Here is a 25,710-nt window from a genome sequence, read left to right on the forward strand (position 1 = left end):
TGTGCTCTGCCTTGGGTTTTGATAAAACGTTGCACTTTAGCTCCCCCTTGTGGCTTTAGATTGGTAATTGAAATAAATTCCTTGAAGTCATCAATTAGCAAATGTGGTCAATCATCTTCAGCAATGGAAAGTCTGCATTAGATGTAAATACAAATTTGATTTAGTCCTAACTTCGAAAAAGAAATAGTTGAGAGCACATCCTTGAAACTAATATTAATCATTCTGAATTAACTATTTGAGTTATATGCACAAATATACAATATATTAATCGTTTTGATAAATAAACTGAACAATACAGATGGGAACAAGTCAACTTTATTCAAAAATACATACAAAAACAATTCCTAGACGTAAACAAATCATTTAAAAGCAGTCAACTTCATTTCTGCAAGTCAGGATCTCTCCATGTTCACTCTCCATTCTCAGCAGGGCTTTCCTGACTGTCATCATTGTCCGACTTCTCGTCATCTGGGAAATATGAAAATGATTTGCATTGAAATTAACATTTAAACACTTTCTGGTTAGTTGTACAGTGCAAAATGTATTGACAAACATTACATGGGGAAATAGAAAATCCCAAATGCTGTGAACATGGCACCCAATATACAGTAGGTGGCCCTCTTTTACTCACTTTCAAGCGTCTGCTGCAGTTCCTGAATGGTACTAAGGAGGACGTGGAATTGCTTCTTCCTTAACTCCAACTGAGTGGCAAAATAAGAGAGATAGAAACAACCAAAATAAAATATTGATTAAAAATTACTTAAGACAGTGTGGGTTAGGATAGAAGAGAGGCTGAGTGTGCTTGGTTTTACCTTTGCATCCACATTCTCCTTGATGTGAGACAGTTGCTGGAGTTCTTTATCAAGCGCCTCCAACTGTCTGTGAATTATTGTTCAAAGTAAAATCAGTCACATACACTGATTATCATGTCAAGCAAAACTGTCATGAGAGAATAAGCAAAATGATTATACATTTGGAACAGAAGACATTGACTTACTTGAGTGTTTCGTGACGGTCTGGGTGTTGCTGGATGACCTTAGCTAAAGCGTCGTACTCTGAAAAGAAATAAAGTCAGTGTGTCAAATAATTCATAATTTTCACAGCCCACATTGCTAATAAATAGATAAGAAATAGAAGCTGTGATTTTTAATCGTTAAAAAATCTTTTGATAACTCCCAAATATGTGGCCTAAATAAACTTTTTCAATTTAATTTTGAAATTCTAGAAGATTATTCCCCATTCATTACTTAAAGTAAGGAATTGTGAGCCGTGTTTCACAAATTATGATAAAAAATATTGCATTCAAGATGGAATAATATACAAACCAGTATTATACTATCCTCAAGGACATTTGTTTTCTACGATTAATCTGTAATATTTTTACAAAATTGTGGGGTCCAATACGTATAAAAGTAGAAGGAAATCTCATAGTAATAGTCTGAACCAGTTTACAGCCCTGAAGATGATCTTACCTTGGCGATTCTTTCTGATTCTCTTTGCTCTCTGGATTTCCTTTTTGCATTCGGTGATCTTCTCATGTGCTGATGTGATGTTTTGTTCTGCAAAGTGGACAGAAAGCTGGCAATGAAGTAAACTTGCAACACCCTTCAGACACAAATATATAGTCACTTCTAATTACTATGTATTGCAGAAAGTCTGGAACACATGAGCAAATAGGTTACATGCTATAATGCTCTGCTGAGTTATTATCAGCTTATTTACAGGAAGGGGATTGAGTGGCAAAACAATCCTGGTCATTTCCTACCTATGTTAGTGTAGATTTTCTCATAGTTTTCCATTTCCTTAAGATTCATGTCATACACCATCAACGTCTTCCCCATGGAGAACTCGCATTGAGCCAGTGTGCTCAACATCCTCTGGTACTGTGTGAAGCTGAACAAAAATAAAAGACAGCTTGTAATTTCAAGGTAAAACATCGCAGTTCTTTAACACAAATACAGTATATGCAATCATTCGTTGACATGGTCCAAGGCTGAGATCCGGAGGAACATTAGGGAAGCCCACTGACTTAACTTACCCTTCCTCGGGGCTTCCTGGCGTGTTGCACCATTTGGTGAAACTCTTTAGCAGCACGTTGATCCGGCGATCATCGCCAGCTCCGTCCCCGTCGATCAAAAGACGTTTACGAATAACTTCATCTAAGATAAAGCCGAAACACAAAATCACATACACACATAGCGCCCGTCAGACACAGCAGATGAATAAACAAGACACCACCAGCGCTAACTGTTAGCTAGCTAGCATGGCTGTTGTTATTTCATGGTTTGAACCCATTCTTCTACTTCTTTGTGTAAGATGAGCTTGTTTTTGTAAGTACAATGTGGTACATGTGTGTACATAACCCCCCCCCCCAGCTGAAATTTCCCCCTGTAACTATTACAAGAGATTTAAAATCAATTCATTTAACGATAGCTTACCATCCGTAACAGCCCCCATGTCTGTATTCAGTTGTATTCAAAACTTTATGTATACACAGGAAGTGAACAAAGCAATGGCAACGGTGGTGATTGGCTGGAGGTTTTTTTTTCTTTTTAAGCTTTATTATTCAAGGAAGAATTTAGATTTAATACATTTGAATGAATAAATAACGGAATAAGGCAAGAAAATTATAAGAAACAAACAATACTATTTTACTTTATTCATGCAAAAATAGATAACAATAATTTGTAATATACATCAGTCTAAAATATGCGTCTGTAACAAATTTTGGGCTGAATGTACAATCTAAACTACTTATTATAGTTATTATCATCATTAGTTATATAAGAGCCATTCTCAGAATATCTAAAACTGAAGTTTTTACATTGTTATTTAAACATTTTTGTTTATTTGTCTCAATGTTGTTTAAGGTGCTCCTGGAGCTGTTTTGCTACTATCCACTATCTACCGTATCATGTGTATATGTAGCATGCAGTACAGTGTAGCCTACTGTTCAAAAAAAGTGTACAGATAAAAAGGTATGTGAACTCTTCAAGGTATTTGAGCTCTTCAGCTCTTCATACTCAATCAAAAGACCATATAAAGTTGATGCCATGGGAGAATTAACTGTTTACATTTCAATGAGTTATTACGTCTCCACCATATATTATTTTACAATTAACACCTAAATTAGAAATAGTATTCTGTTATTGTTTGACTCTGTTGCTCTCTGAGTAAAACAGTGGATTTCAAGTGTCTCATCTCGAAAACATCCTGAAAAAATAAGATGGATATAATTATCTAATTTTTCCTTATTTTTATTCATAATGTATCTGTGAAATCTTGACAAATGCACAAAAAACATCCTCATAGTTCATCTCAGAGTCGGCTGTCAAATCACACACTTAGTACAGTAGCCCTATTTTGTGGCACCCATTTGCTCATCACAAGTTGTCAAAATAGTTGTTGCACTATCACTGAAGAAAACAGTCACTACCTTTTTATATACAGTCTGTGGTCATCACATATTTTGATTATGGAGAAGCGTGTGTGTGTGAGTGTGCGTGAGTGCGTGCTCACGCAGTGACGTCTCTGTCCCAGAATGCAGTCTGGTAAACAGACATGGAAGCACCAGGTGAAGACCTCCACAGCGGCTGAGCACTGCACTCGGTCTTTCCCACCGTCTTCTGTCTCTTTCGCCCAGTGCATCCAGTTGATTTACATCTGCCTGGTGTCACGTTTACGTCTACAGCATCCAGAGCCTCGGTAAGAGTGAAGTTGTGGTAGGTCCGTGACGACTGCTAATGACTTGTGCTGTGCTGTCAGGCTTCTGCCAGCTTCCTCGCTAACGCTAGTCATGGCTGGCTCCAGGCTGCGGCTAGCAGGCTAATGTAGCCTCCACTGCTCTCAAGTAACGTTTGTACCAGTCACAGACTAACGCCGCTTTCATGACACATTTCATGCTAGACATGTTTTGTTTTTTTGTTTTCTTGGCGTGTCGTTATTCACAATATGAAGACTTTGACTTTTTCTGTTTCTGAATGAAAAGTTAATGAGCGGTAGTATGGGTCAGTATGTGCAGTAGAGGTGGGATCAACGCGAGCCAATAAAACTGCTGGCTGCTTTTGGTCGCAGCTAGTGACTGGTTAGCTTGCTAGCTGAGTTGTCCTGTCAAGGTGTGCGCCCACTAGTTGTCAAAGACAAAAGCTTAGTTTATAAAGAAATTTCATGAGGTCATCTTTTGCTAATCGTGGCCACTGACGGTTTTCACTGAGCCCATATTAAACCTGAATGAACATAATTATTGATCATTGTTATTAATGATATGTTCATATTATATGATAGTGGATTATACAATGTTTACAGTCGGTTCAATTCAGCTTGATTCAACAGCTTTTAAAAGAAGGTGCAACGTGTTACATTTATTATGATAAAAGTTGCAAATAACATTTAAGTCACACCTATGAATTTCAGCTTGAAGGATGTTTGATCACTTTCAAGAAAGTACTGATGGCACTTATTTGAAACTTGAATGCAGCTATTATGATTTTTAGTTACATCTTTGTTTGTAAACAAAAACTGTGTGTCATAACAGAGGTATGCTGGTTGGGGTTAGCAACATCATCAAGCTTCAGTGTGATCTGTGATTGATCAGGACTTTTGAGCAGATATTTGTGTGTTTTTGGACACACTCTACATAGACACTAGTAGACTTTGCCCAGGCTGCACAACTACTTTGAAGATAGTTTACTGTCTGTGAACTCTGTCTCTGCATGTTTCATTGAAATATAAAATTCTAACCAAACTAGAAAAAATAGGGTTGATTTAAATTTTAAGATACCCGTCCATCGATCCATACATTGTTGATGGCGCCGGCCCAAAGGCTATAGTGCACATCATTAAGGGCGATACAGTTGCAGTTTGAGTTTGACAATAACCATTGTTATTCTACCACAATTTTTTTTCTTTTGAAAGGCTGCATTAAAAATGGTATGGACACTGTAAAAAATACCAAATGCTCTTATAATGAGTCATTAACAAGTAGAATATATCATTTATTTGAATATATAAAGTACATTACATTTTATTAAACGTGACAGTCATCACAAATACTGAAGGTCATATAGCTTGAAATAAAAATAAGTCTTTCTCCGTTATACATTGGATGCATCTCACAGGCACCCACCTGGGCAGTGAAAATTAGATCAACATATGCTGAAGATATAGGCATAAAATGTCACTTCTCAGTCACTGTGCTGCTGCCCTGTATCCTTCTGTTCAAATTGTATTGATACACTTCTGCAAATTCATGTTATTCCAATTTCAGGACATTTAATAAGATCCTAAAGCAGTAACTGCAATGATTTTTCAGCCACTGCAAAATGTACACAGCAGAAACACTGACTTTGATGTCATTAATTGTGAATTTATAGCAGTTGTATTTTTTATCATGTTCATGAATCCAGGTGGAACTGCATAACAGGGATGTTTCCAAAAGATATATGATTAAGTTTTTGTTCGCAAGTCAAAACATAGCACATGAACCGAGTCCTGGGCTTGAATGGGCAACAGCCGAGCTTTTGGCAAATAACTTCGAAAGAATTATGTAAATGTAACCCAAAAAAAAAGCAAGTTGATGTAATTCTCACACAATGCTTGTCACTGTATGTTTTTTTGTTTTGCTCAATCAAGCAACTGGCTACCTCTGTGAATATGTTACAGGATGTTTTGCATCAGTTTGGACCAGAAGTAATAAAAGGGTACGGTTTCAGTTCCTAGAAGGGATTACTGTGGTGCTGGAAAGGTCGTTAGGGATGGTACTTAATGGCTTGGATTACTGCATAGTGGTGAAGAACTCCATGACAAGGCCCAACAAGGTCAATGTTACCTGCTGCCAGACAATCCCCTGCTCACTGATTTACTCTATCAAGAAACAGCAAAACAAAGAACCTGATACTGACTTTTCTTCCTTTAATGCTCTCCTCTGTGTGTGTGTGTGTGTGTGTGTGTGTGTGTGTGTGTGTGTGCGTGTGTGTGTCTGGATGTGTGCATGTGTGTGTCTGTTTGGATGTGTTTATGTTTCTCTAGACTTTCTCCAGTCTGTGTGGCAGCCAGGGATCACCCAAACCGATGACGATCGGCTGATTGAGTTAAAAATAAGTTCCTTTTTTCTTATTTTGCTAAGGTAAGATCTCATAACTACTCAGTGTGACACTCCATTGACAAATAGTGTTTTCTATTACAATATGGTTATTCTGAATGGTCTTTCAAAGTTTCAATCAATGCACAACCTGTAATTTCCCTTTTTCCACTGCATGGTACTGGCTCAACCCGACTCTAGTCACATTTATTGGTTTTCCATTGGGCAAATGTTGGGGATAGTACCTTCTTTTTGGTATTGCTGCTACAGTATCAGCTGCATTGAGGGGCTACTAACTGCATTGGTTGTAGAGCAGTAGTAGAGTTGAAAAGAGTTGGTGTCATGTGGTGTAAAATGCTGTTGTATTGGTTCCCAGGTTTAGCTGGAACCTCCTGGATTTTCTTGAAGTCGTTTTTTGACACATATAAAATATTTTAACTCTATTTTCTATTTTCGAAAATAAGGGATAAAAAAAACACAGCTAGTTGCTTGTGTATATGTTTGTGCTGTACTAGAGGAAGCTAGTCAAAAAGAAAAAAAATCACTCTCTGTTACTCCTCCACATGAGTTCAGTTCAATTTATTCATGTTTTTATTAATATTTATAAATGATAAGTACACGTAGGAAAACTATTGCAACATTTTACACCCTGTAAATGCAGTGAATTCCAGCACAACAGTCCTGTGGTGAATGCTGTCACCACCTTTTGCCAAAGTATTCATTAATATTCAGTTTTTGTTGGGAATATGTCAAAGAGCTGTTGCTAACTGAGGCCACAGCACTATTGTGTGGCATATTTAGGGTGCAAGGTTTGTATCGGTGTTGTATCAGGATGCATTTATTAGATTAAACACCGTTCAGTGAAATGTAATTCAATACAACAGTCACCTCAGCAAACATGTTGCAATACAAGTTTCAGAAATGCAGTAATTACAAGCTCTTTTGTTTCAGACCACTTAACATTATGCAGAAGTTTGCCTTCACTGCCAGCTTTTACTCTCACTTGAGCAGTGTGAAAATGCAGCTATTTAAGAAAAATAACAAAATGTCAACAGATAAAATTATCAGATGGTGCGTAAGTAATAAACCTGTGATTATTTTTCTCTAGTTGTAGATTGACTAACACTGTGGCATTAGCATGTCACAATTTAAAGGGTTGCCTGGTGAAAGTGACAGAGTGATAATTGAAAAAGAAAAGGGGGAAAATGTTTTCCACAGGTTCATGTAAATTGTGGTGGTGGGTAAATGGGTTTCACATTTCAATGAAAAACAAGTTTGCTGTGCTTGTATCTTGGACAAAATACTGTTGATGTTTTGTTGCATTATGATTAATACATGTGGGGTTTAGATAATTGATCATCATTTGATCATCAAAGGTTGGATTGTAGTGATGCCATTGATTTAATGTACACAGCGCTAAAACCCCAAGAATTCTGAGATATCCGTTTTATATTCTTCCCAGAATCTGGATAATATCTGGGGATTTCTTGATATGACATCTTACAGTGCTGTCATCAGAGCATATGCAGCCCAGATTTTTATCATATACGGGGTCACACAGTTTGAAATATCTGAGAAAGTACATCTCGGGATCTGAGGGATGTTGTGCACAGTGATAGAAGTTCTATTTCCAATCTATGTGGAATATTAAGTCTTGACAGGATATTATAAAAGAAGATAACAAGGCACTAAAAGTCCATATAGTTTTTCTCAAGTTTTCACCATTAAACCACAGTCAGGGCAGCCAGCATCATGCTTGTTATGCCTGTATGTAGGTATATACTGTATATAAACGCTAACTTAGTAGTAAAGTAGGTTTTCTTGACAGGTTCTACACTCAGTGTCTTGTTGTGGAACAATAATGATGTCAAACAAACTGAATCCACAAAACAATGTTTTTACCATTTTAACAGTTACTGCATTAGCCTGTTGCCTGCAGAAAACTTGACATCCTACTAGTATTAACCAGTGCTAATGCTGATTTTTGAAATCATCACCCACTTTGGGAGTTTGTACAATTTGATACAGTGGTTCAGATTATCTCAAAAGCATGCACATGGAGTAAATGAAAACAAAAGAGAGGAGAAAAAAACAAGAACTTTTTTTACTATGAGTCACTGGTAACATCTTTAGGACAAGCTTCTCAATCTGTATTTCTAGACTCAGTGTTGGACTCAAGACGAAGCCAAGTGTCTGAGCTGCACACTTGAAACCAACAACAGAGGGTCCAAGATCATTTTTGTCAATGTTCCTCAGAGTACATGCCAAATGGGAGTACATTCACCTTCTCCAACATTTGTAAGAAGTTTTTTTTTCTGGTGTCTAAAAAATGTCAAATGACTGAGGTCAGGCTCAATTCACAAACATTACATTATTCATATAAAATAGGAAGAACACTACTTGAAACTAGAAATGCTTTTACTGTTTGTAAGTTACTGTTACTTAAGCAGTCACTCTCTCTTCACCCAGAATTTTCTTCCTCCTTGTCTTTTCTCTTGCATGCCAGTTTTTGTCAGTGTGCAGTATTACGGTAGATCACAAACATGTAATAATGAAAGTGAAAGTAAAGAAAACTTGGCGGTGGGTAACTTGTTTTAGCATGTTTGACAAATTAAGGAACAAGAAAGGGAATCTTCTCAAATATATATATATATATATATATATATATATATATATATATATATATATATATATATATATATATATATATATATATATATATATAATTATCATCATTATCATTTTAGACATTCTGTTTAACAGTGACATGACCTATATAATAGGTCTGTTTTATTTAAAACTGCAAATGATAACTGATCCATCATGCGTGAATATCAAGTCAACTTTTCTTCACATTCACTTTCTGCATGTTGCTGTGTGCAAGGGCTCACATAAATTGTCAATAATGTTAACACCCTAAATATGCATTGACAAAGTATATGTCAGTTTCACTCTAACACTAACAATAAGTTCCACATATCAATGAGCACAACATTTTATCACACACGTGCATCCTACATCCTAAGTTTGTTAACATCTTTATTGTAGGACTCAATGTGTGACAGCTTTTCTTGTGTTACACTTGTGTTACACTGTAACATCATGCAAAAATAAGAAGTTTAATTTGTGGTGTGGCTTTTGTTGTGCTTTCTCTAAGATGATAATGTTGTAGGTTTTAAGCGCTGTCCATTTCTTATCATTGGAAAAGTGTGAAATAAGTGTGATCATCACAAGATCTGTGTTAATTCATAATTTGCATAAGCAGTAGCCTATGTTGCTGTAATCATACATCACACCAACATAGGTGTTTGGAAAGCTTGGATGCTGTATATGGTTAATTGACCGTGGCATACAGTTAAGTAATTTAAGCTGTTTGAATGGTTCAAAATCAGAAATTTGCAGCAAAGTGCAGCAGTTTATTATGAATTATGAAGGTCAAACAGTAATTACAGTAATTCTTTAATAACTCAGCTATTAATGTTCCAAAATCCATGCATTTTTGATACTATTTATAAGGACAGCTGACGTATAAATAAATTATCCAGTAATTTATATAAGGATATACGCTGTCTTCTTATTATAATAAATATTAAATTGTGTTATGCATATAATTAAATATAAAAATTTAAATATTAGACGTTGCTGTGCCTGTGAAACTAGTGAATGAACCACAGCTTGTAGGCTATATGTATGTGTCATATCTATATCATAATAAATAAATTATCCACCAGCAAAAGTAGGACAGCACTGAATATAATTCAGATTTTAAAGGTAAAGCTAATAACTAGGCAGGGACCCAGAGTCATTCAGACAAATGCACTGTCTGCCAGTCGACCAATTTATCCGGTATATGTAAAGGTATATGTGATGTGTTGTGTAAGCTTTTGTACTTGTTGCTTGTCAAGTGGCCACACACAGTTTTTTTTTTTTTTTTTTTTTTTTTTGGAGGGGCGGGCGCGGTGAAACAACACGCGTTTGCCCGTGTCAATCAGTGAAAAAGTCCTCCTATCCCGAGCGCGACCAACGCTGACTCTTGTGTTGTTACATTGTAGCGGAAAGAATGTCGGAAAGGGCCGAGGATGACGTCAGGGGGGAGCAGCGCCGAGCGGCCAGGCAGCAGCTGAAGCAGCAGCAGATCCAGCGGGGAGAAGGCTCCACAGCAATGGCGACTGTTGCGGAGCGGAGATCCTTACCTAGTCCAGAAATAATGCTGGGACAGCCTTGGAGCAACTGGGTCGACGCCGCCAAACTCCACGGCAACGACGGTGAGTCCCCCAGCGTCCCAAATGTGCGCGGGGAAGCGAGGTAGAGCGCGACAGTTGCCAGTCCCGACCTGTTTTTTGGCCGATTGCATGCAGTTTTTGGTGGAATATGAAGAAACGCTACTGGTAGCAACAGCACGGGCAGGCAAGCAAGTGCAACTATTTATTTGTCTGTGTGTCGGATCGCCTCATTTTCAGGTGCTGAATCGGAGGAAAGTTTCAAAGACTTCGGGAAAAATCGAGAAGCCATGCGTTTGTGCAGAGAAGGTGAGTGTTTTTTTTTATTCGCCAGGGCCAAAGGTGTATTTTGGTTCGGGGGGCTTTGCTCACATACACATACAGTATATAGAATCAAACACTTCACACGCGTCGTTAAGCCAAAATGTACACATACTGTAAATCATGCACGCCATGAATTGACTGGACGACCGGATATAATCAGTGAAACATGTGTCTGTTATTCGTGCGGTAGCTGACATTTGCATCTGCCCCTAAAATAACTTAAAGGTTAACAACTTAGACTCGCTGTGGTAGGTGAGCATAGGCCCAAACATAGCTATAAAAATGTCATAATTTGTTTGCTGAAAACCTATGGATTTAGTTGTTTGCATCAAAAATCTCTGCCATTTTACACGTGAAACCTCCCAGCACATTTCATGATTCTCTCCAACACCAAGGTTTGTTGAAAGGTAGCAAAAGGTTCCAAAAGTTTATCTGTGGAAACGTATAAGATTGGTTAAAATAAATAAATAAAAAGACTGTTAAAACAACCTTTTTTAAGCCACCTTTAAAGTTCTGTTAAAATAATATGAGGCTGTAATATGGCCTGCTCCTATTCCACATGCTCCCTCAATACAAAATATGAACATCTATAATGTTTTTGTTACCGTATATGAAGACATCTAGTGGACGTAAACTGCACAAAATGGAAAAGTTAAGATGACTTTTTAAAGTACTCACCCACCAATGAATATGGTGTATAAATATCTAATTTATTCAGGTCAAACAGATCTAAACTCTGAAAGTCAACTATCACAGAGGATAAAACTAAATCAACCATACTACCCCGATAACAGAGTGAGAGGATGATTACGATCTTACAACTATCTATGATCTCAGGTTATTTCAGGATTTCCCTCTAAAGCCGAAACATACAGCAGCGTACATGTTTTTTTTTATTTATTTTTTTTAAAATCCTGTAACAGTCAACGATAGGTTCAGTCATGACACAATAAAGAGAAGGGACCTTGTTTGAGTTTGGTGATAAAAACCCAGAATGTCAGAAACGCACATCACCTGGCTTCTCAGCCGCACAATGATGTTTGAGAGCACTTTGTCCTGCGTTTTTATTTTTGGAAACGCCTCGATTAGCGTTAGCTGATTTGTCCTGCTGGCAGGCCTGGATTTAGAACAAGCTACACCACAAAGATACATCTGTTAATAACAATAAAATGAAAATCTCCTCTTTAATTACAACAACCTTGCAATCATTTTCCAGGTTGACCTGACATCAGACAGAGATGGGGAATAACCCCCTCCATGGAATACAAAAGAGTTTCATGCTTGCCTTGTGTCATGTGTAGTTTTGAAAAGTTGACTGGGCATCTTCTTAAAAGCGTGTGCCCATATAAATGTTACGTATATTTTTGAATTTCATACATTTTTGCAGCACATCCACAGCTACTTTTAAATGAGGATTGTTTTCATCTCTCACTCAGAGTCAGGAGCAGGGCACGGCGAATGTGACCTTGCTGTTACCGGACAGTCAATGCAGCGATCAGAACACTAAGATTAAGATGCAGCTTTTTCTTTGAGCCGAGCTCTATATCGCAACTAAGCAAGCAGTGAAAAATAGTCTTATTCTCTGTTGTTCCATGTTTTGAAATTCTAATTGTGTATATAATTTGGCAGAGAAAAATGTCAGTAATTAGCTAAAAACCACAAGGATCTCCTTCAGACACTCAAAACCATCATTAATTCTGCAGCCACCAACAAAGCGATCACTGTGGTGGGCATAATTGTCACAGACTTTGACAGGTTTCTGAATTAGGTGACTCACATACAACACCTATGACTTTCAGTCGGAGCAGCACGTGTGTGTGTGTGTAGAATGGCTGTTTCTGCTTCTTATTCATGCTCTCTAACAATGTATTTGCAGAACAGGGTGCGTGTCATAAGTGATTAATTGATGATTTTTGGCCCACGTTTATGCCACCAGTCAGTGTGCGTCCAGCTCTTATAGTTTTCTTTCTTTGTGTCTCTCTCTTGTTCTCTCCACGTGTTGCTCTAAAGGAAAAGGTTAATTGCAGGTTACGTGTCAGGGCACTTGTCTTGATGTTGCATTTGCATTGGTCAACAGTGTGGCCTCTTTGTGCGTGTGTGTGTACTCTTATACCATTGCGCGATTTTAGCACCAAATATCATGATACATATTTTACTATGTTTTAGTTTTTAGTTTTCCACTGATGTAAGAGAGATGTTGTCTGAAGAAATGTTATTTGAAAGTGAATGAGACTGGTGTATCAAAGCGGTCGTTTAAAATTCAAGGCTGTTCTGCTTCTTGTCATGAAACATGTCCCCTATCATGCAGCAGCGTCTATCAGTGACTGTTTGTGTCATGGGGCTGATCAACACATGCCGCCGGTGGCAGATGCGTGTGTTCGTAGAATGTAATTCTGTGTGTGTATGTGTCTAGTGGGGGTATTACAAGTGGATGACTACACCTCTCCACCATGACTCACCACCAGATTCCTCCTGTGGTGCAACCACCATTCTGACACACACATTGAAAACGGGATTGTCAAATAATGAGTGAATTTACTCATCAGCTGTTTTGCTTTTTTTTTTTTTAATATATATATATGTATATATAAATTAAACAGCTGCAGCGTTGCAGTCAGGGAAGCTGGGAAATGTAGTGTTGGTGACAGTGTCACAGGTCAGATTGCGCCAGCGTGCGTGCTGCTCAGAGGCAGCCGGAGCCGCTACTATTCCACCTAGATCATTCATCACTGCCAAGGATGAGGATACTGAAATTAACTGGACTCTCGTTCTCTTCCTCTGTCTCGTGCACACAGGCTCCCTTTCTCCTCCTCCAGCGCAGGTCCTCCGCTCGCTCCTTCTTTGTCTCGCTGAGGCCGCTGTGTTTTTTCTCCGTTGTGCTCGTTTTCTTGGCTCCGCACCGTTGTTCTGTCTCTTCTTTCTCCTCACTGGTGACTTCCTTTCTCTTGCTACCATTTTCATCTCCTGCTTGCACAGGAGGAAAATGGAGATTAAGAATAGACGCAGTGGCGTTATACCACTTTTAAAGGCAGGCCATTTCAGTGGTACAGCTCAGTCAGTGCCACTACGTTGCATGCGGAGTGGCGAGGCGATCTAAGCAGACTGCTTTTATAGTTGAGCAACGCTTTGGACAACGCTTCAGCTGAACAACAGCAGCAGTTTGAGAATGATTGTTGTTTGACCTTGCAATTGATTCAATGAGGAAATGTGGTTGGCCCATTGGTCTCTGCAGCTCTTTCCTGTTTCTTTAAGGTTCTTAGAGAAGGTAAAGTGGTAACGGAGAACACATGGAAAGTTATCGATTCCGAAAACGCTCTTTTCGTTTTAATTTCAGCATGTTAGTGTTACAGCAGAACGGTTTACATAGAGAATGAGATGAAAACAGACATGTTGAACAGAAAAAGAAGTTGCCCAGAGCTTTCAGGCCAGCTTCCAACTCCTCCTGTAATGGCTTATGATTCTGCAACTGGCAACCAGTGAACACATAGCGTCCACGCCACATCTCAACACTTGTTTTCTTAACAGTGCAATCAAACCCGCGACTGTACACATCAGCTGTGTGCTTTTCTACTCGAGCTCTATATAATTTACAAGCCTTTGTCAGTTAAGTGAAGACATTTGCTTTTTCTCGGTGGCAGACCCCCAGCCACTGTGAAAAAGTCTTTTCACTGCTCTGCCGTTGAAGGAGACACTTAGCAGAGTGGCTCCAGACAATTGACGCTCATTAAGTAGCATCGGCCTTGTCAGTTCTTCCACACAAGACCACCACTGACCTTCCTGAGAGGGAGCCCGCCAGGTAGACTCTTTTATATGGTCTTTGCTTAATGGCCCTCGTCCTTCCATATTCGGCCAGTGATGTTTGGAGCACCCTTGACGGCCCTGGCGGAGTACGTACTGGAGAGGGTCTCCACTTCTCTCCTCTTGTATCCTCTCCTCTGCTCATCTCATCATAATGCCCCAGGCAATCTCTTAATTAGCCTCCTTAATTAGGTGGTTTCTGGTTCTGTGCGCCTGGGTAAATATTGATCACATTCTGGAGAGGAGCGGCACTTCCCTCTGATTTGCCATAGAGAGGCTTGAGAAGCAGGAGGTTTATGATATTGGGTGAATAGGAAATCTGGAGCTACACACATGTATTCGTGTACATTGGCATTTGTATTAGCTATTATGGAGATCCGAAACTTTCAGATGAAAACTAAATAAATGGCTCAATGAATGTAATAAAATGCCATTAAATGCAGTAAAAATACAATAAATTATATCGAGATTCATGATATAATAACATGTAACATTAGCTGATACTCTTTGCCTCAATTTATTTACAGTTTGTTTTTATTTTCCCATTTACAAACTGTTCATTTTATTTATTTATTTATTTATCCATTTTTGTATTTCCTCTGCTTCATTATGCAAATTCGGGAGCAGAAGTAAGGCAGAATCAGGAGCCTGTTTGACAACTAAGGCACCTGTCTAATCTAGCTGAAAACGAGACTAGGTATACACCTAGTACATGGCTGTACCACATAGTGTTGTCACGATACCAACATTTTGGTACCGGTATCGGTACCAACATGTTTTTCGATACTTTTCGATACTTTTCGGTACTTTTCTACATAAAAAGAGAACACAAAAAATGTCATTATTGGCTTTATTTTAATAGAAAAATTTTGGACCATAAAACAGGAAATCAGTAAACAGTTACTGCTGCTGCAGGATTAACATTCCATCTATATTAATCTGAACTCTTCCTAAATTAAAAAATGTCTGTTTAAAAATGAACATCAACTTGTTTTCTTTGCATTATTTGAGGTCTGAAAACACTGCATCTTTTTTTGTTATTTTGACCAGTTGTAATTTTTGGGAGAAATTGTTATCAGTAGTTTATAGAATGAAACACAAATGTTCATGTTACTCAAACATACACCTATTGTTTCCCATATGTAGACCAAATTGATTCTGTTCCCCCCACCCCCATCAACGCAATATCGTTCCGTTAATTCATCTCTGCGTAGCGCTGCTTCGCCGTGCTCACTCACTCACAGAGAGAGAGAGAGAGGGAGAGAGAGAGAGGGAGAGAGAGAGAGAGAGAGAGAGAGACAGAGAGAGCATGCAGCCAGTGGTGATCCGCGGTAAAAACGAAACTTATTAACGAGGCTGTGGCGGCCGTCTCTCTCTCGCGCGCGGCGCACAGACACACACACAAACACAGGCACATGGACAGGTGGCGCTGTAACGGTAATGATAAAAAGCACCTTGCTTCGTTTGTGACTCGCTCTCTCGCGGCTCAAATTACAATGCGGCGACTTCACGCGGCGACGTCACCGCTGCCGGCGGCGCAGAATGAAAGTACCGGTCCCATCTAAGCGCAGTATGGTACCGTTTTAAATGCGTTAGTACCCCGGTACCAATCTAGTACCGGTATACCGTGCAACCCTAGTACCACATATGTTCGTGAACTGCGAGTTTAGGGCTGTGCTTCTCCTCAGGAGCTGCAGGGAAGCAGAGTTGTGCTTCCAATCCATTGAGCGTTGCCATTACGGTAAATAAATAGCATGTATTACATGAACCCTTATCGCCAAAGAAAGCAGAGGAATAACTAAACAGAAGACACACTGAGCAGGAGAGTGGGAGGGACAGGGAGCCGACTCATTTGAAACGGCTAAGCTAAAGAAACTAGCAGATCTGGATACCGTGTAAACAACAGGAACATCAGCCGCCGGAAATGAGACAGTGCGCTCACTGCGGCATGTCAGCATCGCAATACAAGCCTTGATAAGAAATAAGGGGTTTCTTTCCACTTAAATGCATGAAGGCTTTTCATCTGAAATGCTCACAGGAACTGTGGAGTTTGCATTAACACACTGGTGCAGTATAATGTAGTAACTTAAACAAGAGTGGATCAAAATGAGCCTTCATATACTAAAAATACTGCCATGACTAATTATATATAAATCAGGCCCGCTTCCAAAACAAGCCTCCCTCAAAAAATAGTTGAGATAAATAAAGGCCCTACTCACTATATATTACCGATGTGCTATGGCACAGGTAAACAGTTCACATTTACTGTAAATCTGCGCATTAAAGTGACTGCTTATAGAGGGTATCATGTCAGAGACAGTAGAGGAAATAGGGTGAAGCCATTTCTCGATTAAACTTAGACACTGTTCTTACACTCGTGTGTGTTTAATATCATATCACATCCACGCTTGTTGTTACGTACATTTTGTAAGTTTTGTTTGTTTATATGTGGGAGACTGACAAAAGCTAACCTTTGGTTTGCTGGCTCTGCCTTTTCCTGGTTCTTATCACTAGGACGAGGTACTTGGGTGTGATCTGTATTTGCATGTGCAGGCTTTGCTCTTCAGGTTTCCTTAAGTGAGCTTTTCATTTTCTTAATATTGTTAACATGAAAAAAGATGTTAATATTTATACTTTGTGCAACCCCGCAATGTCTGAATTTTGCCTCGGACGTGACCAATTTTCCGTTTTCGGTGTTATGCAAAAGAGATTATGCCATCTCACTGGAATGACCCTCTCTTGAGCTGTAACAGTGTTATGACAACAACTGATAGATGTCTCTGTGTAGATACAACTGCCAACTGGGGCACCAGGTGAACATATGTCTAATTTATTTGCCTCTCCTTGACTTGTGCTGTGTCTGCTTCCATCTTCCCCTGTGTACAGACATGCCCATATTTGGCCAGTGTCCTGCACAGGACGACTTCTACCTGGTGATGTGCAGCCACTGCAGTCAAGTAGTCAAACCCCAAGCCTTCCAAGCACACTACGGTAAGTGTGATGCAAACACACGCTCACACATGTATGTATGTATGTATGTATGTATGTATGTATGTATGTATGTACATGCTGTATATGTACAGTTACCTTTCATGCAAACACTATATAGGCCTATATTCAATAGTTAAATTGCCTAATTCTAGGACAAGCATGTATACTGCGGGTAAGAGTCGAGAGGGAAGTAACAAAGCACCTACACACATCTGTAACCCTGCACTCATACCATACGCTTCAAGGCTGGTAGTGATATTTCACACATTAGCACACTGTGTAGTATTACTTTTCCCTCCGTCTTTGTATTTCCTTGCCACATTTCCCTCTCCACTCAGTAACCTGAGAGGGGGCGCCACAGACTTTGATTTATTTATTTATCTCACTCACTGTCTCACTTGTGACTGTGTGTCTCTGTGTGTGTGTTTACAATTCCCCTGTTAATATTTGATGTGGCTCTCTCAGTCTTCCCAGTAATGTACTGTTTTAACACATAACAGCACAGATCAGGTTTCTGGTTCTGTTACTCTAGGGATGTGTATGTACAGTAGTATGCACATTTCAGCGCATAGATTACTGCTTCCTAGATACTTCGGCTGGATCTTGAATAAATGGGTGAATTATAGTTGCGTGAATATAGCAATTGCATGACTGTGGCTCGCAGTGTTCATGACAAATTCACAAAAGTCTGCAGTCTCTGCAAGCGCTATCTTTGAAATCATAAGGCTGCATGTTAGTTACAGCTAATGCCTCTTGTCATGTTGGGCTGATAGTTTAAAGTAAGAATTTCCACTAGTCTGTTTGAGTCAGGTCAGTTTAAGAGGACAGGAGTCGTTAGCTGCTCATGTGACCTTGTTATGACTGAAATGTGACGATTCGCATTAGTTTTTGTCTCCACGCTTCCACCTTCTGAGTCAGACGTCTCTGATAGTACTCTCTTCTTATTACACTTTTTATCCTGGATGTGAATTGAGTTTTAGTAACTGAATTCTTTTCAGTGGCACACTCTCTCCATGAAGTTAGACAACGCTTCCAGTTGTCAAGGTCAGCCACAAGAGGGAGGTATAACAGCACACTGTCCGACTTCTACTTGTGCTACGGTGTCAGCAACACTCAAAAAGAGAGGACTCCTCCCACACTGATACAATATAGACTGATACAAGTCTGTCTGGACCTTGTTATTATTATGTAATGCAGCATCCACCTGTGTTTTCTTACCTTCCTGGGGATTTTAAATGAGAAATTGACAAATACTGCACAAGCATTACAATGCCTGTGATGCAATACTGTATTGACAGCATCACACAGGATGCATACATCTGATCAGGGTGGTATTGTTCGAAGCACAATCTGATCCATGCAGTGCAAACACCTGAGTGATTTTAAGCTGATTATAGCAGTTAGTTCTTTTGTTTTTGTAATAGATTATTATGAGGAACACACCAGCCCAACGTTTTCTCTTCCAATAACTTGCATAAAATTAGATAAGGTATCATTATATCCTGGATTTTGTTGTTCCAACTGTTCGTAAGTTGGAGTGTTTAGACCTTGGAAGTCGGCAGCGGCGTCTTCCTAGTTTGAACCGAAATCAGGGTCTGCCATTAAAAACATCTAAAGTGAGTAAAGGCTTCTGTGAAGGATAAATCTTTTGCATTGTCTTAGAGTAATGAACTCTGTGAACAGGAAATCAGTGCAGCATCACTGCTGGCACAACATCCACAAATTACAAACATGATGCTGAGCTATTGAACACAGACACTGTCTTACACACACACACAGCACCACTCACATACAAGTTGGTATGTAATAAGTAATTGGTGGGGGATGTCTGTTGTTGTTGCCAAACAAAATTGATATGAAATAAAATCCTCTAATTTGTTTTATGTTGCACACAATTTTTGCACATCACAATAGTCATTTAATTCTCTGTTGATCAACTGATAACAGCAGCTCTACACTGGAACTGTCTAAAAAAACCTTAAGTGAAATTCTGCAGCTGCACTCCTGTATGTGGCCGTACAAAGTGGCAGTAGTGATAGCTTGCTGTGATTTTCCTCCCATCTTCCCTTCTCTCTGATGTCATTGTGAGAAGATCCCATGTGGCGTTAACATGGGGCAAAGGCACTGATCTCAGCACCGTCGAGATGGTCTCAATATGATTTTAGCGTGCTTCTTTGAGCCCATCTGTCTCCTGTTAGGTGTTTGTGCTTCTCGGCTGAGGCTGATCCCAGCAGGGGTGACGCTCACCGCAGAACGAGAAGCAGCAAAGCTCGGCTGCCGTTTTTTTTTTTTTTTTTTTGTATGCATTCATCTATGAACTTGTCGAACAAAGCCTTGTCTGCTCCGCTCGCAGCTCGGCTAACACACGTTGCCTTGGCTCAACAAACACACATTTTTGACTCAACCACCTTGAGCTTAGATAGCAAGAGAACTAAGTGTTTATTATTTTTGTTATAAAGACAAGGTCATTACTGATACATTTACAGTGTATGTATATTACAGACGCTTTGTTGTGCTGAGATTGGAGGCTGGTGCCCGGGGAGGGGACGGTTTTGAGGCTGTCACACTTGTCCATTGATGTTGTTCTCTCACTCCCATAGTCAGGGATTCCTCTTCACGTCGTGCCAATAATTTGACATTCTGAAAGAGGGTATTAATGCTCCTCCTGGTCCTTGTGTCTGTTGTTTTACCACCACCCCCTCCTCCTCTCCCATATTTTTTTTTTTTTTTTGACTCTCAATTTATTCCACTGCCGCTGGTGTTTGCTCGCCTCTCTCACTGCTAGTGCTTTGTCAACACAGCGCTGACTATCATGCTGGGGTTTCCTGGTGTGAGTTTGTGCTCAGGGTGTGCTTTTGACTGTGACCGAGACAGGACAAGACAGCGAGAATGAGAGAGAGAGAGAGAGGGATGGACGGAGGGAGGGAGGCAGAGAAAGAAAGGCCTTTGGGTTAATCGGCTGGTAAGAAGTGGGAGGGAAGATAAGTGGAATGTTTCGTGAATGGGTGTGTAGAGAGAGGCCCCTAGGTGAGAGGGGGGACGCTCTTAAAAGCTTTAAAAAAAAAAAAAAAAAAAAATTCCTTCCTGAAAAGGGAAATTGCAAGAAGGCTGAACAGTTTGAAGGTGTGTGTTGCTGTGGGTGTTTGTGGCTGAGGATGATCAGGGAGTGGCAGCTCTGTGTGTGTAGTTTCCCCTCCGCTGTTCCTGCAGCAACAAGCTGGTTTGCTGGTCACCTGCTGAGACCGAGCTTTGGCCGGGAGCCCACTCCCCAGGCAGCTTTACCATCATGGGGTTATCTTAGTAAACGCATCGCTAACTAGGCCCTCGCCATGGTAACTAGCTGTCGACACAGACACGCTTTCTATCAAAGCCTGTCGTCAGTGTTTCAGAAGCAGTGTCCTTTTTTACGTTCTCGAATCATGCTCTGCCATTTTGCTCACGCAACAAAATGTTGACAAGCAGAGGGTCGAGCTAACCTCCAGTAACCTAGTTCTCCTCAGTTCATCAGCAGACGCCTCTCTCTGTCTTGTATGTGTCGCTCTCTCTCCCCACTTATGGTCACAACAGCAGTGTGTAGAGTGTGTGTATGTGTGTGTGTGTGACCCCTCTGTGACCTCAGACACTCAGTATATCTCTAAGGGAGCTGCTGCATGGGAAAGATTCAGGTTGCAGTAACCATTGAATTTGAAGAAATGCCTTCATGAAGCTGCTTTGTGCTTTTTCTTTGGTGGCTTCTGCTTCAGTAGCTGATGAACTCTGGGACTCTATGAAATGAGTCTTCTGTGGTAAAATGCATCTTTGTTGTGAAACAGTAGTCGAAATTTCAATACAATTATTTTTAGTGTGCCGTTCCATTGCTATTACTAAGAATAGCAAGTGATGAGAGCTTCCTGCGAAAACCCAAGCTTTTGTGATTATTACGGGTGCACAAATAAGAGCTCTTTATTTACACATTTTGGGAATCATGATGGACTTACAGTATATATACTTTTATGAAAGTATATTCAGTTAAGTCGATCAGTTCCTTTTTTAAGATTTTTTTTTAATTAATCTATTTTTGTCTTGTGATTCACAGCTCATTATGGTTCGTTACTGAGTTGTGGATGGATTTGAGTTTGTCCCGATCCTTTTTTGGTGTCATACAGCCTTTTATCAGTTTGCACAGCAACTGTTCTAAGAAGCTCAGGCAGGAAATGAAGCACTTGACCTGTTGGCTGGATCTATTTCAGGCTGAGTTGGCATGAATCACAAATGCTGCTTATTTGTTGTGGAGGTACCGAGCTGTACCCACTGTCAGAGGAAGATTTTCTATGTTCCCACGTTTTCCCATGTCGCATTTTGTCTTGACTTATAATACAATCTCTCTCACATTTACCCACATAAACTAGTCTGTTCTAGTGTTTGATCAAAGCTTTGTGACACCTACATTTGTTAACTATTATGCTTTAATGCTCATGGTTTATGTCGTTGCTCCAGAGAGAAGACACAGTTCAGCCAGCAAGCCAGCCTCCACCTCGCCCTTCCCTGTGCCGGGCAGGAACCGGAGCAGCGGCAGTGGGCTCGGAACCGGACTGGGCTCGGGGTCCGTAGCTGGAATGGCAACTGGAGGCATTCTTGGCCGACCTTCTACTGCTGGATCCAGCTTATCGTCCTCTTCAACGTCCTCCTCGTCCTCCAACCCCAAACTACTCAAACCAGCCAAAGAGAAGCTGCCGCCTGGCATTCAGCGAAGACCACCCTTTGCACCTTTCAGGGTGCTCCAGACGACAGACAAGACACAGTAAGTCTCACTGTGTAGCATTTGCAGTATAGTGTGTTTATGAATAGTTTTTGCTTCATGAGCATAGTTGCCCCAAGTTCTCGTATAGACGTTTAATCCAAAGACAATAAATAAAGCTGGACAACATGACGGCTCCTTAAAAGTGAAGCCAAAGCATTTTGATCACTCCCTGGTGGCTAGCTGCAATAAAGGTCATAAAGCTAGTGAACCTGTATCTTTCCGACATCAGTGTATAAGTCTACAGCAGGACTGTGTCACCGCAGTTCATTTTAAGTCATTCTTATTATCATGCTAATGCAAGTGCAAATGTTTGGTGAAGTTTGGTTTTGATTAGTTATTTGTACGGGCGGGTCCTCTATGCTGCGGCTCCACTCCCTGCTCGCTGCTGCTGTGCTAACGTCACCAGCAGAAGATGGCAGCTGTCAAATCAGGAATATTTTGGCTTCATTTTTGCACAGTGGGAGGACGTGGAGACGCTTAATCCATCTTTATAAACAGTCAAGCACATATCACATATTCAAGTGTATCATCCTTAAAAGCCTTAAACGAAGACCCCCAGCTGTGACACTTAGGGAGCCGTCATCTTTACCATATAAAACACTGGACAATTGTTGTTGCAGTTCATTTTATAGTTACACTTTTGATCGTCCTAGGTGTTGTGATATCTCGTGAATATTGTAACACGCACAGTTTATTTTAAAATAAGTTCACATCACTTTGTACAGGTCTGTCTAGATGTAGATTCCCTTTTTAGAATCGTATAAACCTCAACACTGGGACAGCTACTGGAACTTAATCATTGTTAATGTTATGAATTCCACTGGTGCTTTATGACAAGAGAAGGGCCTATAAAGTGTAATTCATGTGTTATTAAAATCCCCATTTGATACAGGATCTGTGATATGAAATGAATATATTTAAACTGGTGTTTTTACAGTGCTGTGTGTTGAAAAATTATGGATCATATTAGTTTCATGTTCTGTCCACCCAGCTCCATTCATACATGCACATCTGTCACTTACCATGCTTTCCTCACTGGCTCAGTGTTTCTAACGCTCGGCTTCCTCCTTGCCGCCCTCTTCATCTCTGTAACCTTCTCTTTCAGCCTCACCCCGGCTGTCAAGGTGGAGAAGATGCACCTGAGGGTGGACTCGTCGACTAAGCTGGTGCAGGCCCCATCTGCCCCCAACACCACCTCATCCTCCTCCACATCCTCCTCTAGCACCACTGTGAGCTCCAACACTACCACCATCACCACCTCCTCCTCATCAGCCCTTAAACCAGGCCTTAACTGTCCCTCCATACCAAAGCCTCCATTACTGGCCCCGGGTCATATTCCCAATGGCAAGGGCCACCTCTCGGTCCTCTCGGACAAGAAGCAGGACAGCAGCAGCAGTGCCAGTAGCAGACGCCACATCAGCAAGAAAGTGACAGGTGTGCTGGATAAAAAAGAACAGCTGTTGTTTCATATTGTTTCAACTCTCAGTATGAATTCTTTTTGTGTATTTTTTTTAAGTGTGACCCAGAACCACTGATTTTGGCACGCCATATATGAGTTAACGGTTCTCCCTCACTTTTCTACTCTGTACCCTCAGAACGTGAGTTCAATGCAGATATCCACTGTGGCGTTGTGGATATAACAGCTCGGAAACCATGCACAAGATCTCTAACATGCAAGGTAACCAGTCTCTCTACTTCCTGTCTAGTGAACTGACTGTTCAATCATTTTAGACCTGAAGCAGACAACGTTCTGCTGTCGTCTTATTGTCAACAGATGTCAGTAATACACCGAAATCTTAAAATTTGAGTTTCTTTTGTAAGTAACAGGGACACTGCAGCTGTTAAGAATATTCTCAAAAATGTAAAAAAGAGACTAGATCAGTTTATTAGACACGTTAGCTGAAGCACCGATAAAGCATAGAGCCTCTAGGCTTGTGTTTTCCCCAGCAGCAGCGGACTGTGGTGTGGTACTCACTGGATCATGACGTAGCCCTATAAAGATAGAGAATGTAATGAAGGAATATGTTGCTGTGTGAGTTGGATGCTGATGTATTATTACATATTTGGACAATGGTGGAGGTATCAGACTTATTCTTATGTAGTTTTTAAAGGATGGTTGTGGTTATTTACAACAAAGTTACCTGCGAGAGATCTTTCTGCCATGTACCAATCTGTATAAAAAAACAAAAGCCATGTTAAGTCTAAACTCATCATTCCCTTTAACCAAACAACCCTTGTGACCTTTGACTGTTCCAATGTCACACCACCAGACACATTCCTTAAGCCAGCGGAGGGCGGTGCCAGGGCGGAGGAAGCGCTTTGACACACTGCTGGCAGAGCACAAGAACAGAACAAGGGAGCGGGACAGGGAGAGAGACCTCCACCCACCCCATTCCCAGCAACCCCCCCCTCTCAGGGACCCACACCCCTCCTCCCACATCGCTGCTGCCCATGACCCCCACCAGGTGGCTCATGGCAATGGCCCCGCCCTAGAAGCCACTAAGCCTTTGCCACTCAAACCCAAATTTCTTCCACGGTGAGTCCTGCGATCAGTTACGGCACTTAATGGCTTGAGTCTGAGTTTATGTGCCAGTGGCTTTCTCAAAGAGCTTTTTTTAATAATAAAGGTGAATATGAACAGCCACACTATCAATCTGTCCTTCAAACTAAACAGCAGTCACGGAGGTGGTACCCCCGGCGACCCTGCAGTAGTCCACGAGTCACCACACCATCCCCAAACGACCCCCGACGGGTTTTCTCGACCCTCCAGCGATGAGGGAGAGAACGAGGAGCGGGAGGACAACGCTGACAAACTGGACTGTCACTATTCAGGTTATCACCCTCGACCGGCAGCTGTAAGTACCCCACCATCACTGATCCCTTGATAAGCAGTAGACAATGTTTCTTTTTGTTAAATTCTGAAGGGCTGGTGATTTTTATTTCCTAATCTGTACCCCTTCCTGTGCCCAGTACTGTACCTTTGGAAGTCGACTGTTTGGGAGAGGCTGTTACTCCTTTGACCGACGATGGGACAGAGTGAGATGTGCCCTAACAACAATGATGGACAAGCATGTCAACTCTCAGATGTGGAAGTAAGTCTGTCGCCAAGCTCAGATTCTTTAAAAAATATATTTTTATTGATTCACAGTTGCAGTAAACAATACATCCAAAAACATTTGTAAGGTACATTTTCATTTTTCTGTATAACCCAACACCCACCCCACCCATCCGGAGACCCATACATCATTATATCAACAGTTTAATGTAACCAGATCAGTTTTAGATAACCGTGTGTACTTGTAAACTATATAAAAAAAAAAAACCTAAGCAGATAGTTACCTCCAGTTAAGTAAGTAAAGAAAGAAAGAAAGCAAGAGGGGAAAAAAAGAGAGAAGAGAGGATGTGACATAGGTTGTTTGCTGATCTCTGCATGTTCAACAGATCAGCCGATTGTTCCTGGGCCAGTCTGAGTGTAGGGAGTCCAGCTCAGATTCTTCATGTTAATACTGCAAGAAGTA

At 40.5% G+C, this 25,710-nt stretch overlaps 2 protein-coding genes across 3 annotated transcripts in view; one reads left to right on the forward strand and one right to left on the reverse strand.

The window, feature by feature from the left end:
- Positions 1-303: 303 nt before the first annotated feature.
- thoc7 (THO complex 7) lies at positions 304-2,486 on the reverse strand. Its single transcript, XM_083972750.1, has 8 exons — positions 2,439-2,486; positions 2,039-2,159; positions 1,766-1,893; positions 1,473-1,559; positions 998-1,055; positions 813-879; positions 632-701; positions 304-468 (listed from the first exon to the last, which is right to left on the reverse strand). The coding sequence occupies exons 1-8, from the start codon at positions 2,455-2,457 to the stop codon at positions 410-412; spliced, it is 609 nt and encodes a 202-aa protein (XP_083828876.1). The 5' UTR covers positions 2,458-2,486; the 3' UTR covers positions 304-409.
- Positions 2,487-3,542: 1,056 nt separating this feature from the next.
- atxn7 (ataxin 7) overlaps positions 3,543-25,710 on the forward strand; it is a 29,798-nt gene continuing 7,630 nt past the window's right edge. The window contains exons 1-11 of one of the 2 annotated variants that reach the window (XM_083972447.1): positions 3,543-3,705; positions 6,028-6,124; positions 10,132-10,344; positions 10,540-10,608; positions 17,308-17,412; positions 21,889-22,192; positions 23,298-23,626; positions 23,788-23,870; positions 24,463-24,728; positions 24,867-25,047; positions 25,163-25,284. In XM_083972447.1, the coding sequence (XP_083828573.1) occupies positions 10,140-10,344; positions 10,540-10,608; positions 17,308-17,412; positions 21,889-22,192; positions 23,298-23,626; positions 23,788-23,870; positions 24,463-24,728; positions 24,867-25,047; positions 25,163-25,284 (1,664 nt within the window). In that variant the 5' untranslated portion in view covers positions 3,543-3,705; positions 6,028-6,124; positions 10,132-10,139. The remainder of the gene's footprint in view (positions 3,706-6,027; positions 6,125-10,131; positions 10,345-10,539; positions 10,609-17,307; positions 17,413-21,888; positions 22,193-23,297; positions 23,627-23,787; positions 23,871-24,462; positions 24,729-24,866; positions 25,048-25,162; positions 25,285-25,710) is intronic. The other variant, XM_083972448.1, reaches the window with a different exon arrangement.

This window comes from Trachurus trachurus, assembly GCF_905171665.1.
Source record: "Trachurus trachurus genome assembly, chromosome: 5".
Lineage (NCBI taxonomy): Eukaryota > Metazoa > Chordata > Actinopteri > Carangiformes > Carangidae > Trachurus > Trachurus trachurus.

Bases quoted from the DNA above. Each gene is read 5' to 3' on its own strand.
- thoc7 (XM_083972750.1), bottom strand. The intron at 1,894-2,038 runs GTAAGTTAAGTC...ATTTTTGTTCAG, and splicing joins CCAGGAAGCCCCGAGGAAGG to CTTCACACAGTACCAGAGGA. The intron at 469-631 runs GTGAGTAAAAGA...CATATTTCCCAG, and splicing joins ACTGCAGCAGACGCTTGAAA to ATGACGAGAAGTCGGACAAT.